The 23,540-nt window shown below is 56.3% G+C and overlaps 1 protein-coding gene across 1 annotated transcript; it reads right to left on the bottom strand.

The window, feature by feature from the left end:
* Positions 1-247: 247 nt before the first annotated feature.
* Positions 248-23,405, bottom strand: CACNA1F (calcium voltage-gated channel subunit alpha1 F). The gene is made up of 48 exons (XM_056809308.1): positions 22,876-23,405; positions 22,608-22,713; positions 21,776-21,915; positions 21,445-21,587; positions 20,954-21,106; positions 20,510-20,709; positions 20,256-20,359; positions 19,880-20,148; positions 19,554-19,628; positions 19,375-19,453; positions 19,026-19,189; positions 18,318-18,515; positions 18,006-18,231; positions 17,106-17,313; positions 16,771-16,891; positions 16,417-16,498; positions 16,192-16,240; positions 16,069-16,117; positions 15,517-15,700; positions 15,289-15,418; positions 14,449-14,508; positions 14,208-14,314; positions 13,563-13,650; positions 13,360-13,467; positions 13,221-13,273; positions 12,923-13,069; positions 12,573-12,774; positions 12,321-12,479; positions 11,611-11,721; positions 11,244-11,327; positions 10,866-10,886; positions 10,540-10,668; positions 9,780-9,845; positions 9,609-9,700; positions 9,000-9,159; positions 7,875-8,002; positions 7,636-7,732; positions 7,278-7,380; positions 6,997-7,098; positions 6,650-6,780; positions 6,266-6,391; positions 5,966-6,108; positions 5,339-5,431; positions 5,136-5,228; positions 4,891-5,063; positions 4,676-4,788; positions 4,384-4,584; positions 248-3,923 (listed from the first exon to the last, which is right to left on the bottom strand). The coding sequence occupies exons 1-48, from the start codon at positions 23,403-23,405 to the stop codon at positions 3,648-3,650; spliced, it is 6,576 nt and encodes a 2,191-aa protein (XP_056665286.1). The 3' UTR covers positions 248-3,647.
* Between the last annotated feature and the right edge of the window lie 135 nt (positions 23,406-23,540).

Below are 23,540 nucleotides of genomic sequence, written 5' to 3'. Positions count from 1 at the left end.
GCTTGGGGCAGAACCAAGAAAGCAGAGGAAAGGCAGGGACCCACTCACTCAACCTCTCCCAAATACAGGAAGGAAAGCAGAAAATGGGGCAGTTCTTTTTACAGCAAGTCTCTCTCAAATGGACTAGAAGTCCTTCCCCAACTGACCAAGCAATTCTCAGAAGCAGAAATCAAAGCTGGCCATATTCATATAAAAATGCTCAGGATCACCATGGATTTGAGAAATGCAAATCAAAACAACCTGAGGGACCAGCCCACACCTAGCAGATGGGCTAACATGACAGAAAGGGAGAAGGACATATGTTGGAGAGGACCAGGAAGACCAGGCCCCTGACACATTAGCATGACCTTTCTGGAGAGCAGTTTGGAGCCATGGCCAAAGGGACCCACCAATACCGCTACTAGGTCTGGATCCCAAAGACAACAAAGGAAAAGGACTTACTTGTATAAACATATTTCTAGCAGCTCTCTTTGTGGTGGCAAAGAATTGGAAGTCGTGGGGACCTCCATCAATTGGAGAAGGGCTACCCAAGTTGTGCTCCATGGTGGTGACGGAATACTCTTGTGCAGAAAGAAATGCGGAGCAGAAGGAGCTCAGAGTAACCTGGGAAGACTCACATGACCTGCTGCACAGTGGTGGGAGAAGAGCCAGGAGAACGCTGCACATGTAACAGCAATATTAGATGATGTGATCGACCAGGAGTGACTTAACTCTTTTCAGCCACACAATGATCCAAGACAGTCCCAACGGCCCCAATGATGAACATTGTTCTCTACCTCCAGCAGAAGAGCCCGTGGAGGCAGACTGCACATCCATCCTAGCATTCTTTTTTTTTTAACTTTCTTTATTTTTCTTGTGGCATCGGGTTTTTTTGGTCTGTGGTTTCTTCCACATGATTCATACAGAGAGATATGTTTTGGATGCCTGGACATAGATAATCCATATCAAACTGCTTGCCTTCTCAATGAGGAAGGAGTGGAGGGGGGGGGAAGGGGAGAATTTGAATTTTTTTTTAAAGGAACACAAGAAACCATTTTTACACTTAATCAGGAAACAATATTTTTTAAGAAAAAGAAGCCTCCATCTAGTATCTCCTCTCTTTGCTCCCATTGTGTCTATGTGCTTTTCTGGATCTCCCTCCATTTCCCCCTTTGTGACTCACTCCATCACGTCCGGAGCCAGCCAATCACTAGCCACTGGAACCATTGTAGCTGAGATCCCCTCCTCAAGGATGAGATTTGTTTTGGCAATAAGTGGGCGCCTACCCCCATCCACACACACTCGGGTCCCCCAGGTTCGCAGTCCTCTGTGGGTGCCCAGCTCCTGAAACGAGAGCTCAGCAACTCCCACCTGGGTGTTTGCTTTCCCCCTAGTCGCTCGGAGGATCTGGTCAGATCGGAGTCCAAAGCACTTCATGAGCCATCACCTTTAGAAACTTCACAATGGAACGCACAGGATGGGTCTCCAAGAGACCATGGGGAGGGACGGCAAACAGGCTGGGAGCACACAGGAGGCATGTGTTCTGGACACATACATCCTTGAACTCTTTTCATCCTTTCAGTGGGCACGTTGCTCCAGCCCACCGGGCCCACAGGCCTCATGAGCTCCTCAGCAGCTGTGCTATGTCTGGGGCGCTTTTTGCCAGGTCTCTCGTTGCACTGGGTTCTTCTGATCTCTCTTGGTACGCTCGTCCCATCTGGGGCAGCCGAGCCAGCTCAGCTTCTGTCTGAGAACTGCGTCTGGTGGCCAAAGCTGTCTCAGAGGGGGAGAGGCTGACCTTCTTTAGTTAGAGCTGCCACACTTTGCCAAGTTCTTCCCTTTAGGCAGCTGGGTAGCTCAGTGGCCAGAGTACTGGGCCTAGAGGCAGGAGGAACCCCTGAAATCAAGTCCAGGCTCCAACACGCAATAGCTGAGTGACCCTGGGCAGTCCTTTCACTTGTTTGCCTCCTTCCACTGGCTCAGCCTTGTACTCCAGCCAACTAGGCTGGGCTTCTGGCAGGCTTCGGAGTTCTTCAGTAAGGCCCTCTCTGGTTGAGCTCTAAGTGGATTTGCACCCAAACCCTGGAAGGGAGGCTGAGGAGGCCAGTGCAGGGTTCTTTGCACTCAGGCAGGCAGACCCAAATTTGGTCTCCATTCTGCCTGCTTTCAGAAGCAAAGCCTGAGGGCTTTGGTCTTACTGGTTTATGTCCTGTGGCTGCTTCGAGGTTTTGACAATCAGGGCCTTCAGCACTTCTCTTCTAGAGGATGCAAGTAGCCTTTGGAGTGCTCTCTGGGGCCCCTGGGGGAGTCTTAAGTACTCTCCAGGACTTGCCTGTCCACGCCAGGCCTTTCTTGTGCAGGGGTTTCCTGTTATTCTTGGAGACACTTAGGAGCCCTCCAGGGCTCTCTGGAGGCCTCACCTCACCTCTCAGGGTCTCCCATTCCCTCAAAGACTCTGTAGAGGCATCTCAGATGTCGAAGTAGTTTGGAAAACTCCTTTGCAACTTCTTTAGGAATAGGAAGAACTAAGATCTTTCTGGCCATGAGACCCTTCAGACACTTCCTGGTTTGAGGACGGGTGAGGTCAAGGACCATGAAGTCTTATAGGAGGACCTGGATTAAAGGTGGCAACCCGGACTTTCTTTCCAGAACATCTTGGTCTGATTTACATCCTTGCCTCTCCCACCCACCAGATATAACTGATGTTGACCCATCGAGGCCATCAAGGCAATTGGCCCAAGACTGGCCCACAATGGGGAAGTGCCCTCTCCTAGTCTTCCAAAGTAATTCACCTTAGGCCAGCTAGCAGGAGCAGTGGAGAGAGCATTAGGGCTAGAGTTGGGAAGACCTGAGTTCAAATTCAACCTCAGATACTTCCTAGCTGTGTGACCCTGGGCAAGTCACTTAACCCTTGTTGGCCTCAGTTTCTTCATTGTCAAACGAAGTGGAAAGGTAAATGGCAAACCCTTTCAGGATCTCTGCTGAGGAAACCCAGTACCAACAATTCTCCTTATGAGATACAGGGCCTTTTCAGGACCTTTTCATTCCTCAAGGGGAGTCCCGGTCACTCCATTGTCATTCTGGATTATAACATCTTCCTTCCACTCTTTCCTCACTCATTCAAGAGTCCTAGAAATGTCACCTCAGACATTCTTCTGGTAGAGAGTCGGAGCAGCAGGCATAGGCCAGTTGGGAGGACCTCTCTTTCCTCCCCCCAAGCCCTCTCTGCCAGAAAAAGCCTGGGCATTAAGTGAATGTTAAATGAACTCCAACTGTGCCTAAGAGGCAGAGTCCACCATGAATCTTTTGCTTCTTTGTCTGTCAGGAACTTGGCTCTCGGGCTCTCGGGTGCTCCTGGAGTGCTTGGATCTCGCAAGGATTTTTCTGGGTCTCTCTCGAAATGGGTGCCGAGGGCTGGGGAGGGGCTTCCCTAGGCACCTCTTTGGGAGGCTCAAGGTTTCTCTGAGACTCTTGGGAGTGTCCAGTGGGCATGCTTGAGGGTAGCTCCTATCACTTTCAATTCTCGGACCTTCTTGGCAGTGCTGAGACTGCTGCCTGTTGGGGCATCAGGTAGAAGCCTTGGGGGATCCCCAGCTCCATTTTCCTCCCTCACAGTCTCTACTTTCCTGCCTCTCCTTTACCTCCAGCCAAACAGAGGAGATGGCCTCCTAGGGGGCTGGGACACAAGCCATTTCGTCCGCTAGCTCTTCCTCCTCGACCTCTGTGGCCTGGAAGACCTCCTCATCCTCATCACTGCCTGTGGCACCCCCCATCTGGAGTGGGCCAGTGGAAGGCCTTGCAGCGGCCCCCAGGGCCAGCAGGTCACAGGCAGCACTGTCCATCTCATCCAGGGTCAGGCGGCAAGCATCAGCGATCTCCTGCTTCGCCAGGGCCACAAAGCGAGGGTCACGGGCAAAGAGGCCCAGGCCCTCCGAGATCAGCACCTGTGCAGGGCAGTGGCCCAGGGAAGGGAGGGGTGCCACGGGGCATTTTATTTTCTATTTTATTTTATTTATTTTAAAACCCTTCCCTTCCGTCTTGGAATCAATCCTGTGTATTGGCTCCAGGGCAGAAGAGTGGTAAGGGCTAGGCAATGGGGGTCAAGTGACTTGCCCAGGGTCACCCAGCTGGGAAGTGTCTGAGGCCAGATTGGAACCCAGGACCTCCCATCTCTAGGCCTGGCTCTCAATCCACTGAGCCACCCAGCTGCCCCCCCATGGGGCATTTTTGGAGACGGAAAGAAAGGGGGGAAGTGGGGACCAGAGTTCTAGATGTATGGGATGTAGGGGGAGGGCTCCTGGAGGGGAATTGGGTCCAGGCCCGAGTTCCCAAGGCAGATATGGGAAGGAGAGGGGGCGGTGCATGTCCCTTTGTGAGCCCCACCCTTGCCCCATTCAGACTCACGGCTTCCACCAGGCTGTCGGCACTGCCCCTCTTCCCCGGGCCAGGTGGTATGTGGGTGCTGGGCATGCGTAGGCGGGCATAGGTGCGCAGTGGGCCTTGGGACCCAGCTTCAGTGTAATCTCCCTGAAGCTGGCCCTCCTCCACCAGTAGCAGAGGCGCATAGAGCAGATGGCCCCGCTGAGGGGGTGTGGCCCATGAACCCTGGAGGAGGGAGAAGAAGGCCCCAAAGGTAGAAAGCCATGAGGCTGGCTCCACTGGGCCTTCTCCCCCCAAGCCCTAAGTGCTTCCTCACCTGAGCCTGGCTGTTGCCAGAAGGTCTCCCACGCTGATAGGTTCCAGGGATGGGGAAGTCGTCACAGCTCCCCTGGCGCTGCATACACTGGATGGCGAAGGAAGGCTTTCGGACTAATGAGGGCCAGAGGGGCACAGGGTCAACGATCCCCTTCCTCTGAGATGGGACCATCGTGCCCATGGCCCTCCCATCTCTTCTCCCACTGAGTCTCTCACCAGCAGGTGTTGGGGGCAGCAGACGACGGCGGCGGTGGCGGTGGCGTGGACCTGGTGGCCTGCCCAGTTGTCCAGAGGGTTCCCCAGGAGGAAGAGGAGGAGAAGGTGGTGGTGGCGGGGGTGGGAGGAGGATGTGGTGGGGTCTCCCAGTGAGCTCGTTTCGATGAAGGCATCTGTGGGAGAGTCAAGGAGGAAATTGGGAATGGGAGGCCCAGGGGTCCACTGACTCCTGAAATCCATTTTACCTGTCCTGACCAGGAGGGTGGTCTTCTTCTTCCTCTTGCTCCAGCAGGCCCTCAGGTCCAGAGTGCAACAGCTCTTCTGCCACGGGAACGGCACTGCCAGTGGAAGAAGAAGACCATCTGGAGACAGGCATTCATTCCCTGTCCCCCTCCCTTCTGGGCCCATCCCTTCCTGTCCAAGCTAAGGAAGGGCCACAGTGAGTTACTTTAGAGCAGACACCAGGTCATCACCAGTGGGAGTCAAGAGGCTGAGGGCCAGAGGCAGATGGCCTCGGAGGAGGGGGATGACCTTGTGCTGCCTGAGCATGGAGAATGGAAAAGATACAGCATGATACTCGAGAGGCTGTGTTTCTCAAAACGACCCTCAACTGAACTGGCCTCCAAAGGCCTAGAGAGGCAAGGACAGGCCAAGGAGCTGCCCAAGCCATCTGGTCTGATCCAGGCTCACTTGGGTCTTTTCATGGACTCCTTTCACTTACTCATTCAAACATTCAGCTAGGGTGCCTGGAGTCAATAAGACCTGGGTTCAGATCCAGCCTCAGATGCTTCCTACCTGTGTGACTCTGGGCCTATGCCTCAGATTCTTCATTTGTAAGTGGGGACAGGGGTGGTGTGGAGATGAAACAAAAGCCCCTGCCTCAAGGTGCACTAACTAGAGGAGGCCAAGGATGAAATTCCCAGTTCCCCTGTTTCCTGTGCCTGGAAGAATTCTACCTGCTGGGCCCATGCCTCTCACACAGTCAGGCAACTGAGGCAGCCAGGCCAAAAGCCAAGATTCATTCGGTGGAAAGGTAATCTTTGTGATCTTTCCCCTCACCCCTATTGTCCACTACCTGGGAGAATGAGTTCCTGGTGGAAGTCTCCTCATCGCTTGGCCATCCTCATCAGTGGATATAGGGGAGAAGGCCATCACCACAGGGAAAGTCCCAGGAGTAGTGGGGCCATGGCAGGATGGTGAGAGAGCGTCCAGGCTGTCCTGTAGGCAAGAGAAGGGGCGATCACAGCCAGAAAGTTTGGTTTGAAGATCTTTGACCCCATTTTACAGATGGGAAGGTGAAAGCTGCCTTTGTGGGAGGATGGGCCCAAGGCCACCAAGCTGGTGAGGTAGGCCTTAGACCCCCAGAGGTCCTCACCCTGTCAGCTTCCTTGGGGGCGCCATCTTCCTCTCTGGGGTCGGCGGCCCCTCCCTCGTCTTCCAGGTCACATGTAAGGGCCTGGCGGATCTCTGGGCCCAGGTCCTGCAGGCTCTTCAGCCCAGCCTAGGAGTGGGTTAAGCAGGAAGGTGCCCCAACTTGGCCTCGATGTTCCCAACTTTGTTACCTTCCCCTTTCCTCGTCCCCCAAGTCTAGCCTCCTCCTTTCCCACAGTCAGTCGGGGCCTAATGATGTACACTGAGGAGAGGACATGACATGAGATGGGGAGAACATGGGACTGTAGGCCTGAGGCCCTTAAGAGAGGCTTTCTTCAGGCCCAGGCCCTGGCTTCCTTCCCTAGGCCCGCCCAGCCTGTCCACAGACCCGAAGGGCAGATGAGTTGCTTGGCAGGTCCTCAGCCCCCAGTAGACCCTTCTCTTTCCGACGTCGGAACTTTCGAAAATAATCCTGGATCAGGAATGTGGCATAAAACTTCCCAACAGTCACTTCCTCCTCTGGGGCCAGGTGAGCAGGTAGGCAGGACACCAGGGAGGGAAAGCACAGAATAAGGACTGTTTGGAGCCTCCTGATGGCAGGCAGAGTACAGAGGAAAATGGCAGGAGGGACCACCTACAGCATGGGTACTTAGAGATCACAAAAACTACACTGCAGGTTAGGAGTGGTGTCCCAGAGGATTGTGGGTAGAGTCAGGGAGTCAGTGGCCACCTCACCTTCTGGAGGGGGGATGACCTCATCCAGGAGTTTGGGTTTCGTGTGCTTCCAGATCTTCTTGATGACAACGCGTAGTTCCTGATTAGCCAAGTCCAGGTTCCCTGGGGTGTGGTATGGAAGAAGATCCCGAACAGTCCCTCCCGTCACCCAGGGGAGCTGCTCTTACCTCCTTGGGTTCTCAAGCAATCAGCCCACTTAAGGAAAGGACTGGCCTCCAAGTCAATTGACCTTTGACCTGTCCCTCCCCCCCAACCATGTCCCTGCCTGGACTCCATCCTACCATCGGTCTTAATCCTCAGAGATGTCCGCACCAGGGCAAAGAGGGTGGCATTGAAGGTCACCGTCCCGTCAGCGTTCAAAGGCATGTTCATGGCCACCAGCCGCTGCAGAGGCCGAGGCCTTGTGTCACACGTAGCATACATCCCCCCAAACACTCACACACACACACACACACACACACATACACACACACACGTGAGACAGAGACGGGGGATGACACGGAGATAGGATAACCGGGTCCACTCGACCAGGAGAGGCTCCCTGAGGGTCCTAGGGCCAGGAGGCTGGATTCCCCCAGGGCGCTGGAGTTTAGGAAACTTCTGGAGGGTCTGGGGCCCCAGGGATTGAGCTAGACAGACCTTGCAGGCTACACGGTGAGGACAGAGCTTCCCAAAGCCCAATGGAGGCTGGATACGGCGGAGTAAAGCCACCACGTCCAGATGTTTGATGTGGCCTCTGCTTAGCCCAAAGGGAGGAGAAGACGGGCCTTTCAGGGCTTGGGGACACCCCCCTGCCCCCACCCCTAGAGGCTCCCAAGGTAAGGGATAGCATCTGGACTCGGGGCAACACAGGGCCAGGTCAGGGGACAGGCTCGTACTTGGCCCCAGGGTCGTACTCAGACCAGACCCTCTTGAACTCGTCCAGGTGGTGGGGGCCCAGGATGGACCAGTCCCGGGTCAGGTAGTCAAAGTTGTCCATTATGACAGCAACAAATAGATTAATGATCTGCCCCAAGGAGAGAGAGAGTAGAAACAGAGTTCGGGGAGGGGCCCCTTAGAAGAGCCAGGCCATGGCCATGGTGGGCCACACGTGGTCTTTGAGGAAGCTTTCCACAAGCCCTCACACAACTAAGATAGCGGCTCTGGGGCTCAGATTTAGAACAACTCTCTCATTGTGTGGAAGGGGAAAACAGAGGCACTGATGCTTGAAGAGGGCACGGAGTAGCCCAAGGTAACCTAGGCAGAGCTTGGACATAACGATCCATTTCACAGATGAGCAAATTCAGGCAAAGTCCCTTGCCCTTAATGATACAGTTGGTGCTTTTTCTTCAGGCTTGGCCACCTCTCAGGTCTCCCCCACCCAAGTCACTGGATCCTTGGCTCAGAGCTGGGAAGAACCTTCAAAGCCCTTTGTCTCACAGAGGTGGGGAAACTGAGGCCAAGAGTGTGAGAGATCATCCCAGGCCACAGAGGCATTCATGCACAGGTGGCAATCAATCTCCAAATGGGGAGAGTCATAGAACCAGGGGGCAATGTGGCAAGGGGAAGGTTCCTGGTCAGTGCTTGGCTATGATAAGTACAAAAGTCATCCTATTAAATTTAAGAGGGGCAAGGGGCCCCAGAGGCCACTGAGGCTCCCGGAGGAGAAGGTGACACGTGGCTTTGCCCTGACCCACCTGAGTCACTGACCCCAAAAGGCTTAGAGGGGCATGAGGGTTAGGTCCCAGATATCAGAAAGGCCTTTGTGACTACCAGGCCTCACTTCATTTTGCAGAATAGGCAACCTAAGTCCAGAGAGGGTCATGCAAAGTCAGAACTTGAACTCAGGGCTTAATGTTTCCAGTCCAGGACTTCTCAGAGCCAGAAGAGCCAACCGAAGCCACGTCTCTCATTTTCCTTGTGGGATTATGGAGCCGAGGCTCTGAGAGACACCCTGGGACCTGGCGGAGGTTTCGAGGGGGAAGGGGGATTGGTGGCATTCGGGGTGTCCTCCACAGGCTTACCAGGAATGCGCAGAGCATGAAGAAGCTGATGAAATAGACAATGGCGAAGGTGCTCCCACAGGTGAACTCCTCACCGGCCGTGAAGTCTGACTCTGGGTCACAGCGTTTCCCAGGCAGGCTGGCCAGCATGATCTCCTGCCATGCCTCCCCTGTGGCGCACCTGGGCCGGGGCCCCATGGAAGAACAGGGCCAGTCAGGGCCAGAACCAAGGCTCAGCCTCGGGGGCCTCAGAGAGCAGCATTGGGCCAAAGTACATAGCCAAAGCAAGTGCATGCAGTTTCTGACATCTGCTTTGCCGCAGGCCCGCATTATACAGGTGGGAGTCCAGAGAGGGACGGACACCAGCCTTGAGTCCCACAGGAAACAGTGGCCCTAGACATCCTGGGGTGAGCATATTTCGCCAAGGGAAGTTGCCTTGCAAGCCCCAAGAGGCACCAAGAGAGTGAAAGGTGGTCTCTGCGTATGACCCAAAGGCCAGATGGCCTTGTCGAACCAATGGCAGAGCTGGAAGGGACCTCTGAGGTCCCAGAATTTAGCCTTCCTTCACAGGATCAGAGAGGCTGAGGGACCATATCCAAGGTCCCCGGGGCTCCCCAGGGGAATCCTTACCTGAACAGGAGGAGCACAGCTTGGGGGAAGGTCTGGAAGTTGTTGTTACGGTTGATCTGGGTGCCATCCTGGAGGGCCACCTTCCCAAACATCTGGAAGAAGACAGAAGAGAACGATGGGGATGGTCCCAAGGGGGTTCAGCCTTCCTCCCACCCTGCCACGGAGGCTCACCTGCATGCCGATGACAGCATAGATGAAGAAGATCATGGCAATGAGAAGGGCCACATAGGGGAGGGCCTTGGGGAAATTGGCAGACAGAGAGATGGTGCAAAGAGAGCCAGAAACTGAGGTTGGGAGGTAGATGGAAAGGGCCCCACCCTGGACCAGAAAAGCCCCACCCTCCAACAGAAGTCCCAACTGGATTCTCTTCTAACTTAGGAGGACCTAGGTACTAAGGTGAGGGCATTCTTGGCTACTGGCACCCAAGAAGCCAGATGGCCGCTGCTGGGGGGTGGGGGCAGCTTGGCGAGTCTCTGGTTTGAGGAGTCTAGAGTTCAAGGAGCTCACTCCCATTTCCACTCACCACCTTGTTGTCCACTCTACCCACCTAAAGCCTCGCCCTTGCCCCAGCCCCTGCCCCTGCCCCTGCCCTTCCTCGGTTCCACTCTGGCCTCCAGACTTAGGGGAGGGAGTACAAGGGTTCTCAGGGTCTCTGAAATCTCCAGCCTGGGACAAAGCTCTCATCCCAGTTGCTGACATCAGGGAGAGTTCTGGGAACTGGAGTCCTGGGAGAAGCAGGAAGAATGCTAGGAGTGGGAGCTTTGGGGCAGGAACTGGAAAAATCCTGGGAGCTGGGGTCCTATGCTGGAGTGAGGAAAGGGCAGAGGTTGTATATATGAGTCCCAGTCCTGGGAGCAGCAGGGAAAACGTTTGGAGCTGGAGTCCTGGGGTAGGGAGCAACAGGGAGAATTCTAGGAGTTGTGGTCTGTACCTGGAAAGACTTGATAAAGGTCCACAGAAGGGTGCGGATCCCTTCTCCCTTACTGAGAAGCTTTACAAGCCTCATGACACGGAAGAGACGGAAGAAGGTGATGGAGATCCGGGAGCTGTCCTCGGAGCTCTGGAATGGAGATGCCAACACTGAGGACCTTCCTGGGCCTTTCCCATCTGGGTGGCCATTTCCCCCCCCAACTCCTGCCCAGGGCACCCATGCAGGACCTGGGAATTGGGGTCCTCTAGGAGGCTGGGGATGGAATAATATCTGAGGCATTAGTGGGAGAGAGGAAGAGGCAGACAGCATTATCCCCATCAAGTTACCTCACCAAGGTGTCCTCCATTCTGGGGGTGATGGCAATGGCGGAGAAGATGGAAGAGATGATGGAGACAATGGTGGAGGTTACGAGGCAGACAACAAGGAGAATGAGGCAAGGGAGAAGATGGAAGAGAGGAAGGAACGATGGCAGAAACTAAGGAGAAGCCAACAAAGAAGAGGGAGAGAAGGATGAAGAGCATGAAGATGCCACCACCCAAGGCCAGGGCTGCGGAGGGGCCAAGAGGGAATGGAAACGATGGAGAGATCAACAGAGAAGATGGAGGAGGAAGAGGAGAAGGTGAAGCAAGTGACTGATGAAGAAGGCCTGGCAGGAAACATGGAGAAGACAGAGGCAAGATGGAGCAGGGGGTCAGGATCCTCACATTGACCTCGGTGACCGCGATGTCCACCACACTACCCACTACGATCAGGGCATCGAAGGTATTCCAGGCGTCACAGAAGTAATGCTGACATGACAGGAACCGATGTGAGGAATCCAGGGGAAACAGCCCAGAAGAGTGAGCTGCTTATCTGTGACCCTTCTCCCAATTTGCTGTATGACCTCCATCATATACTAACCCACTTCAAGCTGGGATTTCCCTCCTCCAGGGAGCAAGGGGTTTGGGTTCTAGGATCTCTAAGCTCCCTCTCGGCTGTCCCCCCATCCCTTGGCCCCAAGCTCTGTTGGCCTGTCTGTGTCTGGGCCCCCCTCCAGGAAGGAAGGTTCACGAGGCAAGGTCCACTACCAACCTTGGGCTTGAAGGCAATGACCTTGAGCAACATCTCCACAGTGAATAGGCCTGTGAAGACCATGTTGAGGACATCCATTGTGTAATTGAAGGGAGCCGTCTGTTCATAGTGCTGGAGAGGAAAAAGGGGGACCAGTGAGAGAGAAGGCAGAGGGCCATGCACACCTTCTTAGCCCTTCCCATCTGCTGCTAGGAAAAGGTAAAAAACACTCATGAAGCAACTACTAAGTGCCAGGCACCGAGCCAAGCACATCTCACCAAGGTGATCTCACTGGGTCCTTGACCTCATGGAGGGGGGGACCTATTATTATGAACCCAGTTTTACAGATGAAGAAACTCACATAGACAGAGGTGAAGTGACTTGGCCAAAGTCACCCAGTGAGAAAGTATCTGAGGCAGGATCAGAACTCAGGCCTTCCCAACTCTCTTCCTGTGCCACTTAATGAGAACACAGAATCTCCCAGCTGGAAATGGGGTGAGAGTGGGGCAGGGGCTTGGGGTCCCAGACTGTCTTTACAGAGCAGGAAACCAAGGCTCTCTGAGGGGCAGGGACTTGTGGGAGTCAGGTATTGCCAGGTCCAATCCTTTGGCCTACAGGTTCCTTAGAGCCCACTGCATCGAAACCCCCTCATGTTAGGGAGGAAGATACCTGCCCCACGGGCCCCAGAGCCCGGTGGGCTCAGCTAAGGGAACTAAATGGGGGTGACAGACCTGCATGGCCAGGGTTATGGTGTTGAGCAAGATAAGCAGGAACATGAGGTACTCAAAAGCTGGCGAGTTCACAGTCGCCCAGACCCGGTGTTGGTGCCTATTCCTAGGGATGTAGCGGCGGAGAGGCTGGGCCTTCAGGGCATATTCCACACACTGGCGCTGCAATGGAGAAGGAGGTGGTGAGCAGTGGAGGTGGGCAGTGGCGGACCAGGAGCCAAACACACCATGCAGGTTTGAGGTGAGGGTTGCCACCTGGTTCTTGTCGAGCTCACAGTTCTTGTACTCTTGTTCTCCCTGAGCTCGGAAGGTGATGATGACAAAGCCCACGAAGATGTTCATCATGAAGAAGGCGATGATGATGATGTAGACAATGAAGAAGACGGAGATCTCCAGCCGGTAGTTGTAGATGGGGCCCTGGTCCTCTGCGTGGGCATCGATGGCCTTGTAGAGCAACCTGGGATGTGAGATGGACAGACTGGAGAGACCGGGAGGCTGGGGGGGGGGGGTGGAGGCCCTAGGCCCCCCTAGACTGTGGGACTCCCAGCTTCTAACTGGCCTACTTCTTGCCCACCCCAACACGCGCAAGTACGAGTGGAGCTCACGAAGGCCAGCCTTCAAAGGTGGACACGGTGAACAGTGCCATCATGGCCGACAGAACGTTGTCAAAATTGAAGTCGCTGTTCTGCCACACACGTTCCCTCATGACAGGATGGGCCACATCTCCATCAGGGTACACAAGGAAGGTGCCTCTTGGGGAAGGGGGAGAAGATGGAGGATTTGGCAGGAGGAATGGGGGGGGAAGGCCCTGGTGGAACAGGAGGCCTCCTCAGGCTCCTGGGGGCCAGAGGGACCAAGGCCTCCCCGGGAGCCAACCAGAGGGGTGATTCGGGGGGCACTCACTTGCACTCTGTCGGCGTGTGCTTGGCCTCATCTGTGCAGCTGTACAGCTTGCCCTATGGAGATGCAGGGGCCACTGAGCAGGGGGGAGTTTATCTGCAGCAGGCCCCACTGGCTCCTCGGGCAGGATTGGATTCTGTACCTTAAAGAGCTGGACCCCGATGCAGGCAAACATAAATTGCAGCAGGCTGGTCACAATGAGGATGTTACCGATGGTGCGGATGGCCACGAAGACACACTGGACCACATGCTGAGGACACAAGAATGGTGCCCAGGACTGGCCCAAGAAGCCCTGGGCTTTGGGCCCTGGCCTGGCTGAAGGAGACCCTGGCCACATTCAGTCACCTTGAGGCCCTTGGCTCGATTGATGGCACGTAGAGGCCGGAGCACTCGCAGCACCCGCAAGATCTTGACCACAGAGATGGCGCTGGAGCTGAGGACAGAGCCAGAGTCAGCCTTCTTCTGCTTTGGAATTTGGGGGCTCAAGGGCATCTGACTCTGGCTCTGGATGGATGGGAAGGAGATATGCTAACTACTGGGCCCTCATTTTCACCTCCGGCTTCTGGTGGGTCAAGTTTGGGGCTTCCCGAATTCTGGAAAGCCTTGGCTAAGGGGCTGCTGTTTGGAAAGAAGAGTCTTCAATTCAGAGCCAGCTGATTCGAGGCTCTGCCCCCTGTGGTTGGTAGCTCTCTTGGAAGTGTGGAGAGCTCCAGTTTGGGACTTGGAGATCCTGGTTCCAGAATTGGGCTTGGGGGACAGGGAGGGCCCAGGACTCTTGGGTTACAAGGATCTCAAGTTAGTTCAGACAGCCTTGAATGGGGAGGAGTCCCAGGTTTGAAAGGCTCTGGTTTCTGGTGAGTCCTCGCTTGGTGGTCCTACTTCCATTGGATCTTTGGGGGAATATTCCCAAAGTCTGGCATTCCGAAGGTTTATGGAGTCTCGTGTTTTGGCTCCTCAAGGGCTGGGGCCCAGGTCTCAGGAGGGACTCACTGGATGCCAAAGGAGATGAGGGATACGCTGACCACCAGCAGGTCCAGTAGATTAAACCAGTTCCGGCAAAAGGAGCCTCGGTGTAGAAAGGCCCCAAAAGCAGTCATCTAGGAGAAGGGTGGGGTGGGTCAGCCATGGATGCCAAGGTAAAGGCTCTGCCTCCCACCTGTGAGCCCCAAACCCAAGGAGATGGTGGGGCAGCTGGCCCCCTGATGGTACTGGGCAGGGGTAGGAGGATCACCTTGAGCAGGATTTCAATAGTAAAGATGGAAGTGAAGGCATAATCAAAATAACCAAGGACCTGAGGGGAGGACAGGGGGTATACATCAGTCCTGAGGCCTTCTGGACTGGCACCCTTCTGCTTTTCTCTCCCTTCTGTGTGCCTCTGCCCCGAGCCCTGCTTCTGTTTCACACTCTCTTCCTTCTATCTGACTCATGCCATGATTTTGCCCATATTTGCATTTCCCTGGTCCACCCCCACCCCCCATGCCACTGCCTCAGTGTCTGTCTTTCTTCTTCCAGAGTCGTGAGCATCTCAGTGTCAGTTTCCCAGCCTGCTCTTCTCTCGTCAGGTCTGCAGGTCTCTGGGACACATCTCTTTCCAATGTGTGCACCACAGTCTCTGTCTTCTGCTCTACTTAGATCAGCACCTAGCACCCAGGCCCACCAGCATCTGGGTCCTGGGGCTCAGCTGAGCTGTCTGGAGGGAGCATGGCCTCACCCATCTAACACACTCTGCCCAGCTGGCCCCAAAGCAGATGGCACCTCACATCCCATCTGGCTACCCTTCCCTCTTCCTGTCCTGCTCAGGGTACTTGACTTTGGGAAAAGCTGCATTCACCGACTACTCCAGGGGTCACCACACCATCCCTAGGACTCCCCCTTGGGGATCCGACCTCCCCTCCATGCTGTCTCTTCCCCCTGCCAGAAGGTCAGCTCACTTTCAGGATGGGAATATCTGTTTTATCCCCAGGCCTGAGCCTGGGGCCTGGCCCAAGGGTGCTGTCTCATCCTTGGCAGAAGGCTGGCCTCTCCCACATCTCCCCATCCCCCCAAACAGTTCAATCCATCTGTCCCTCACGTGGTTGCGGAAGGAGTGGGCCCGGATGGGGTCCTCAGCAGCCAGGGAGACACTGCTAAGGATGATGAAGACCAGGATAAGGTTAGTGAAGATGCGGTGATGGATGAGAGCGTGGCAGTGAACCCGAAGCCTGGGATGGAGGGATCAAGTGTTGGCCTGGGCCCAGGCTCTCAGAGCCCCAGGCCTGACTCAACCCTGAGGCTCACTCTGAGCCCCCCACTAACTCACAGGTTTGTGTGACTGAGGCAGAAGAAGGCACTGCCCTCAGGGATGGGCACCACTTTCTCTTTGGGTACCACTTCTTGGAGGCGTTCTAGCCTAATCCCTTCTTGGTCATTGTCGTCCTCCTCGTCGATGTCGTGGTGGTCCTCCTCCTCCTCTTCCTCCTCCTCTTCCTCCTCTGCCCCTGAACCTGGCAGGAAGGCAAGGTTAGCACAAAGAGGGAGGGAATAAACACTGAAGTACAGAGTACTTACTGTGTGCCAGGCACCATGCTCTCAGCCTTCCTCGAACCTTCTCTCCCTCTGGCAAAGGACCAAAGAATCTCAGAGAAATGAAGGGATAGGTGCCTCCCCCAAGGTCACATGGGTAAGTGGCAGAGCTGGGATTTGAACTCCTGATTCTGGATTTTCCTGTTGTTCTCCTCTGCCCCCTCTCCCTCATCCCATCCCCTGGGATGTTTAGAGATCATCTGAGCAAACCCTTGTCTACATCAGCTTGGACTTGGTTTTCCAGAGGGCAGAAGCTGCCACCCATCTTCTGAGTTCCATCCTCCATTACCTCCACCTTCACTCTGCCCTCTCTCTTCTTCAGCTTCTCCACAGGGCACCTGATAGCAGAGAGCACAGGGGTGAGATCCTCCCCGAGTTCTAGCCCCCCAAGCTTTGATCTGGCCAAACTCACCAACACTCCCTTTTCTTGGGGGCTGTCACTTTCCTCAGCACTCTTCTCCCTAGTCGGGTGGGATAATGGTGGGAGAGGTTTAGGAAGGGAGTTTCAGAGAGTAGGAGGGACCCTCCTCCACCCCATGAAGGTCTTGTCCCCATGTTGGGATTGGAGGCTGGCCTGGAGTGGCAGGGAGGCCTCCCAGAATGTTAGGACTCCTGCCAGACAGGGGTGGCTCCTCACTTTCCCGGGCCCTTGGAGGCACTGGCATCGCCCCCTGCCAGGTTGTCCACGGCGATGGCGAGGAAGACGTTGAGGAGGATATCTGGCGCTTTAGCTTAGGATCCTGGGATCTGCTGCCAATTGTTCTTCCCTTCCTCCCTTCTTCCCCCAAAAGTATGGCCACCCATGGAGAAGTGGGAGTCCGGGAAGGGGGGAGTCTGCCCCAAACGATGTGTAAGTGGAATTGGGTCAAAGAGTGGGCAGAAGTCCCCAGCTGAGCAGGATGCCATAGGTAAAGCGGAAAGGATAGATCTGTGGGCTTTTGGTGGGGAGAGAGGTCGAGAGGGGCCAGGGACCCAGTAGCTGAGCAGATACAGTTGCCACAGATGAAGAGGATGATGAAGTAGATGCAGACCAACATCCCAGGGAAGAAGGGCCCCCCGTAGGCAAGGATCCCATCATACATGACCACGTTCCAGTCCTCTCCGGTGAGGATCTGTGGGACCGAGGTGACCAAGTATCCTTGGCCCACTGCCACCCAGCTCAAGGCCAGGCCCCAGAGATTCGCTGCCAAACCTCCCCAAAGAACAAGTCCAGGCTCTTCCTGGACCTCCCCCCCACCACCACCCTGCCACATTCTTTCCAGGCCCCAACGCGTTCAGGGGAGCCCAGGGAGCCTGGCTGTGGCACTAGACAGGGTGATGGGCGACCTGAAAGACAGTGAGCAGGGCTTGGGGGAACGTGTCAAAGGTGCTCCGCTTGGTGTGGGTCTGGTCAAAGTTGAACTTCCCTCCAAAGAGCTGCATCCCCAGGAGGGAGAAGATGATGAGGAAAAGGAAGAGCAGCAGGAGCAAGGAGGCAATGGACTTCATGGAGTTGAGAAGGGAGGCCACCAGGTTGCTGAGGGACGCCCAGTGCCTGTGGGGAGCAGCAGAGAGCCCGAGAGAGGCTCTGGGTGAGAGACAGGCTCAGGGGCTCGGTGCTGTCAGTTTGGGATTTGAGCTGGAATAGCACCAACAGCTGAGGGGTAGGGTTGGAAGTCGCCAGGTCTGATAGGCAGATGGCAGAAAAAGGAGGCCTGCAGAGGGCTGACTTGTCCAAGGGCACGCTGCAATTCAGATCCCGAGCTGGAGCTGAAATGTATCCCACTCCCTTCTCGAGGATGGAAGTTGGGAAGTCCAGGAGGGTTCCAGCAGCTGGGCCAGAGGGCCATCTCAGCAGCCAGCACTGAAGCCAGGAAGGAGTGGCTGCAATTTTTCATCTGAGGGCCAGCAAGCAAGCGCCCTGGAAGCTCACTTGAACAGCATGTGGGCCCTGGCCCCATTCCTCCCTCATTCTGGCCAGGCTAGAGCCCCCAAGCTCTTCTCACTAGCTCCCAGTCTCCCCCTCAGCCAGGCCTTTTGGGCCGCCTTCCTCTGGACCCCAAGTCTGGCTGGCTGGCTGACTGGCTGGTGCTTGGCACTGGGCCTGGCCAGCTCACCAAAGGAAGGCTCCCACCCCCAAAGCTCTCATTCTCGCCACCCTACTGCCACGTGGTGGCAGCCTATTGTGCCACTCCGCCCAAGTTCTCTCCCAGGGTTGGCCCGCCTGGCCCCCACTTTGTCTCGGACCTGGTCACCTTGAAGATCCTCAGGAGCCGCACGCAGCGCAGCACTGAGATGCCCAGTGATTGCATGGCCCCAGCCTCCACCAGGGTGGTCTCCAGAATGCCTCCACACACCACAAAGCAGTCAAAGCGGTTGAAGAAGGAGGCAGCGTAGGCAGTTGGGCCAAGGCCGTAGAGCTTCAGCAGCATCTCCACAGTGAATAGGAGCAGCAGGACCTTGTTGGCAGATTCTGGGGGTCAAAGGATCCTGAGATGCAGAGCGGTGGCGGCGGCATTCCAGCGTTCTGCCCAGCAGGGCCTGCCGCGGCCCTCTCACCTTGGGTCTGGGTGAGCCACAGAGGCTGCCCGTGGTGCTCAGAAGCGATGGTCAGCGTGTTCAAGAAGACAAGCAGCAGGACCAGCCAATAACAAGCCACGGATTTCACTGCATGGCGGCAGCGGGCCCTGAGGGTCCTGTTGGCTCTGCGAAGCCTGCGGCTGGAAGGGGCAGAGGAGGACTTGGTGGGACTCCTTCCTCAGTGGCTTTGGGGCACCTCTGGCCCTGCCTACCGGTCAGCTATACATCAGTAGGGTAGGGCTGAAGGCCAGTTAAGCTTGCCTCTCCATTCCACAAGGGAGGAAATGGATGCTGAAGAAGGTCCAAGCTCAGACTCTTTAGAGGGGGCCGATTTGAACTCAGGGCCCCTGACCTGCAACTTAGCACTGGTTGCCTCTCTTCAACTTGCCCAGTGCTAGCCCAAGTGGCACCTTCTCCCTGCCTGGCAAGGTGTGTGGGCCGCTGTCCTTGTGCTCACTGCATTCTCCCATCAGAGGAGTTCAGGCTGAGCCGCATCATTTGCAGGCCCCTCACCTGGACTCCTAGAAGAGTCTCTCCCAACACCCTGGCCCTGGCCAAGCGGCTTTTCCGCATCTTCCAAAAGCAGCCCGTCCCCTTCTGGAGCACCCAGTTTGCCATACCAAAAGGCTTGGGAACCCTCCAGGGCCTAATCTAGGAGCCAGTGTGCCCTCCTCTGCTAACCCTAACCCTCTGCATACGGGCTCGGTTCTGCCCCTTTGTGGCCCAAGTGCCCCACTCCTGCAGGGGAGGGGGGCAGGGCACGTTGGGCTCCTTCCTTGGCCCTCTCTCTCTGAAGCCTCCTGTGGTTGAAGCCCCGAGGCCTTCTCAGGGAATCTTGGCAGAATGGGAAGCTGTGGGGTGGGCAGCAGGGGGTCCCAGGGCCCCCTGGGCTCTTCCCACAAACTTACCATATCCTGGCCTTCATTATCTTGGCCCTGTGGAATGAAATGAAATAGAATGGAAGAAGGGAACTGAGGCATTCTGGAAGAGGGGAGGGACACCCCCCCACTGTTTCTGGGGGTTGGAGGGCACTCACAGGTTCCTGCTACACGTGTTCCCGGCCTCTTCGTCTTCCTCAGCCCCAGCCTCTACAGTCATTGAACCCGTTTCACTAGCTGGAAGCACAAGGAGAAGGGGAGAAGGTGACCGGGACAGGCTGTCAACTGGGCTAGGCCCCTGGGTCTCCCCCAGGGTGTCCCACCCCCAAGGCCATACCATGGCTGCTAGTGGAGTGACGGAACCACCTCAGCTGACTTCGGTTCTTGTGCATCATCTCCGACAGTGTCACTCCTATAGGAAGAGGTACGTGGAAGGGGGGCCCTGAATTCTGGTGCCCCCCTCCCAACTCTTCCTCTGGTAGCTGTTGAGAAGCAAGAGAGTGAAGGCAGAAGCCTTCTCCCTTCCTACTTGCTCCCTATGGAGCCTCATCCATCTCCCCACCCCACGCAGTCTCTGAGGCGATCCTGGATCTCGTCTCAAATGACACCCCTGTAGTCTTCCCGTCTGTCCCTTTGGCTCAGGGAGCTAAAGTCACAGGAGACGTGGGTCTCCAGAGACTGGGCTCAGGGCAAGGTCTGGGAATCCCTCACCACCCCCACCCTCCATACGCTGGTGAGGCCTTCTGGTGGCCATGCCCTCTCTCTCAGCCTCGGCCTCCGCTTCTGCCTTCTCCTGTTCCTGGAAGTCCAGCTCTTCAGCCTGGGTGAGCCACTCCAGGTAGCCTTTTAGGTCTTCTTCCATCTGCTGCTTTTCCCGAAGTTTCTGGAAGTCTCCTCGGGCCTTGGCCTTCTCTCTTTCCTTGGAGAATTCCCTGAGACCAAACAGGGAGAGCTTTGACACAAGGGGAGGGTGACCAGGGATGCCCCCACCCCCCAGTCCCAGTCACCTCCAGGCCCCAAATCATTCCCAAAGGCTCACCCACTCAAGACGCCCAGTACAAGGTTGAGGACGAAGAAGGAGCCAAAGATGACCAAGCTGACAAAGTAGAGCCAGGGGAGCTCATACCCCATGGCGTCCTGCACCTAGAGAAGGAAGAAGGGCTAGGTGGGCTCAGAGCCCTGGGGCTGGAGGGGCTCAGGTGGCCAACCTCCCAGAAAAATCAGAGCAGACCCCCGAGGGACAAAGGAGGATGGGGCGGTGTCCTTAGAGACTTCTTCCAGGGCATGCCATACCCAGTAGAGCACATCAGTCCAACCCTCCATGGTGACACACTGGAAGACAGTCAGCATGGCAAAGAAGAAGTTGTCGAAGTTGGTGATACCCCCGTTGGGCCCTGCCCATCGACCTCGACACTCAGTGTGGTTACCCAGGCACTGCCGACCAGAGGAGCCCGGGGGGGCGCAGGGGGAGGGGTCCTCCTCAGCCTCCAGGTCTATCCAGGAGAGAGGAGCTAAGTGTATATGGGGCACCTCCTGTGGGCCAGGAACCGAATCACCCATATCACTCTGTTCCCTGTTTATGGCAACGGATGCACATCACCATTTTGCAGTTGAGCACACTGAAGTGAACAGAGTTTGGGTGACTTGTCCAAGCCTGTGCAGCTAACAAGTGCCCCATTCTTCCCAACTCCAAGGCCACTGGAAAGGGGAGGGCCTGCCGCCAGCCCTTGAACTTACCAGAGCCCAGGAGGAAACAGGTCTTGTGCATGCGGCCCAGGAAGAGTTCCAGGCCTATGACTGCATAGATCATGATGACGAAAAGTACCAGGAGGGCAATGTGTAGCAGAGGCACCAGAGCCTTCAGAATGGAGTTGAGCACGATGTGCAGACCTGGGGGGGGGGGGGGGGCGGGGGTGGGTAGGGAGGGGGGAGGGGGATCTCTGGGCCTCCTGCCCCACCTGGCCTGACCACTTGCTGGGGAGCTGAGGCTCTTTAATGGGCAACTTGGAGGCCATCTTCCTGGTGGGAGCCCAGTGATCACCTACTGGAAGTCGCTTTGTCTCACAGACTCCATTCTCCGAAGGCCAAATTTAGCTCTTCCCTCTGATTGAGGGCCCTCTCTTTGGCCTCCCTGCTCCTTGCTCAGGGGCCCCTGCCCAGGGCCAGCTGTCGGTTGTGGCCTAGCTAACCCCAGCTCCCCTGCCTCCCTTGTGGAGCCCTGAACTCACTGGGTACCCCTGATACCAGGCGGAGAGGCCTCAGGACCCTGAACGCCCTCAGGGCCTTTACATCAAATCCTCCAGGCTTCCCTGCGGCATGGGAGGCATCCCCTGGGCGGGGAGGGCCTTGCTCCAGTAGTACACTGAAGAGCCTGGAAGGGAGTTGGGGATTAATCAGGAGAGCTCAGGGCCCATTCAAGGAACTCAAGCTTGGGACTGAAGTCGGATCTCTGCCTGCTCCTTGTGCTCTGGGGCCCAGGTGGATGGTCCAGGGCACTGGGACCCCTTGGGGGGAAGTGGGGATGTGTTGGGGTCAGAGGGCCCAGCGGCTGCCACCCACCCTACGACCACAATGACAAAGTCCAGCAGATTCCAGCCATTGCGAATGTAGGCGTTGGGGTGCAGCACTAGGCCGTAGGCCACGATCTTCAGCGCTGTCTCCACAGTGAAGATAACCAGGAATGCATATTCCACTTGCTCCTGGAGGCCAGAGGAATTACAAAGTAGGCCTTGGGACAAGGGGAGCCGGTAGGATAGTCTGTGGGGTGCTGGGACAGGGTTGGGGGGGGGCTGGAGGGGAGGTGGGAAATGGCATCTCTAGTGGTGAAGGAGAGACCCATGTGATCCGGAGTGACTACAGGGGCCACAAAGGGCATCAAAGAAAATCCTGAGCAGTTCTGTTCAGTCTCTGGCCTCTGGGGAGGTCCAACTATAGTGGTCACACTGTGGCCTCTGATGGCCTAACAGAGCCCCAAGGTGGACCCATGGGATATCTATAAGGGTCCAAGCTGGGGGGCCACAGGAGCCCAAGGGGGGGTCTAGAAGGGGCCAAGGCAACGCTGCTCTAGATAAAGCCTGAGGCTTTCAGGGGAGTCCACAGTGGTCTGAGGTAAAGAATGCTCCATGGGAGGTATTCGGATATCAGAAGTAGTCTAGAAGAGTCTAATAGGGGGTGTCAGGGAGGGCCTTACTCCAGGAGCACACCGAAGAGGGGGCTGAGGCTTCATCGAGAGAGCTCAGGGCCCATTCAAGTAACAGGACTAGCAGAGGGGAGGGAAGGGCTGCGGTTAGCTCCCGTGGCTCTTCTGGGAAGTTTCTATCTGGGGGCATCCGAGAGCAGCCCAAGGATTTGAAGGGGGAGCCCGTTCTTGGTGGCCTACAGGACTTCTTACCAGATTGTGGTTGCCTGCATTGGAGTCATCCTCTGGGAAGGGGACATAGACCCCGAGAGCCACACAGTTGGCAAAAATGGTCATGAGGATGAGGATGTCGAAGGGTCTGGAGCAGGTGAGGTCAAAGAAGCTGACTGGAGGGAGGCTTTGCTTCCCCATCTCTCTCCTCCCTAGCCCATGCCCCATGTGGCGGCCTTTCTCTTTCTCTTCCCAGATGCTCAGTGGGAGAGGAAGGGCAGGAGGGAAGGGGCTGTGCTAGGTAGGATACTTCCATTCCACGATGGTGATGCAGAATCTCCTCACCGGGTTGGTGAGGCTCAGGCAGAAGAGAGCCCTGGGGGATCTCTGGATGCCCCCAGCTCCCGGGCCTTTGTGTTTGCTGGGAGGGACCCTCCTTCGCCCCGCTGCCACCGAAGCCTGGCCTTCTACCACTGGAGGGGGGCCAGTAGCCAGGCCCCACTCAGGGCCTGGCCCTCTGAGTCCCTGAGCCCCGTCTGGAGAGGAAGGGGAGAAGGAAAGGGGCTGTGTTTGCCATGGTCTTGTAAACCCCGATAAGGGCCTTGGGTCAAAGCCTGCCCCCCCCACCTGGCTAAGCCCAGGGGTGTAAACTGGGGGGACCTGGGGCTGCCACTCTGTCAAGCTTTTGGGGGGCTGTGGAGCTGGAAGGGGGGCCAATAGGCTAAGCTGGGGGTCCAAGATGAGGACCTTGGCCGAGGGGAGGCTTGGGGGGTATTGGTTATCGCCAGGCTCACCTAACCCCTTTTCAGCTCGCTCCATCCTCTTCTCTCTGGATCCCATGCTTGGCCTCCCAGGATTAAGGCCAGCAGGCACTGGGAGGGAGGAGGGGGGGGAGCAGGGCCCAGATGGTCCTCCCTGGGGGCGGGGGTGGGGTGGGGAGATCAGTGGGTGGGAGTGACCAAAGTTTCCACAGCA

Source organism: Monodelphis domestica, chromosome X, assembly GCF_027887165.1.
Source record: "Monodelphis domestica isolate mMonDom1 chromosome X, mMonDom1.pri, whole genome shotgun sequence".
NCBI classification, from domain to species: Eukaryota; Metazoa; Chordata; class Mammalia; order Didelphimorphia; family Didelphidae; genus Monodelphis; species Monodelphis domestica.
Note: the sequence above shows the minus strand (reverse complement) of the source record. Positions and strands in the feature narration are given on the sequence as shown.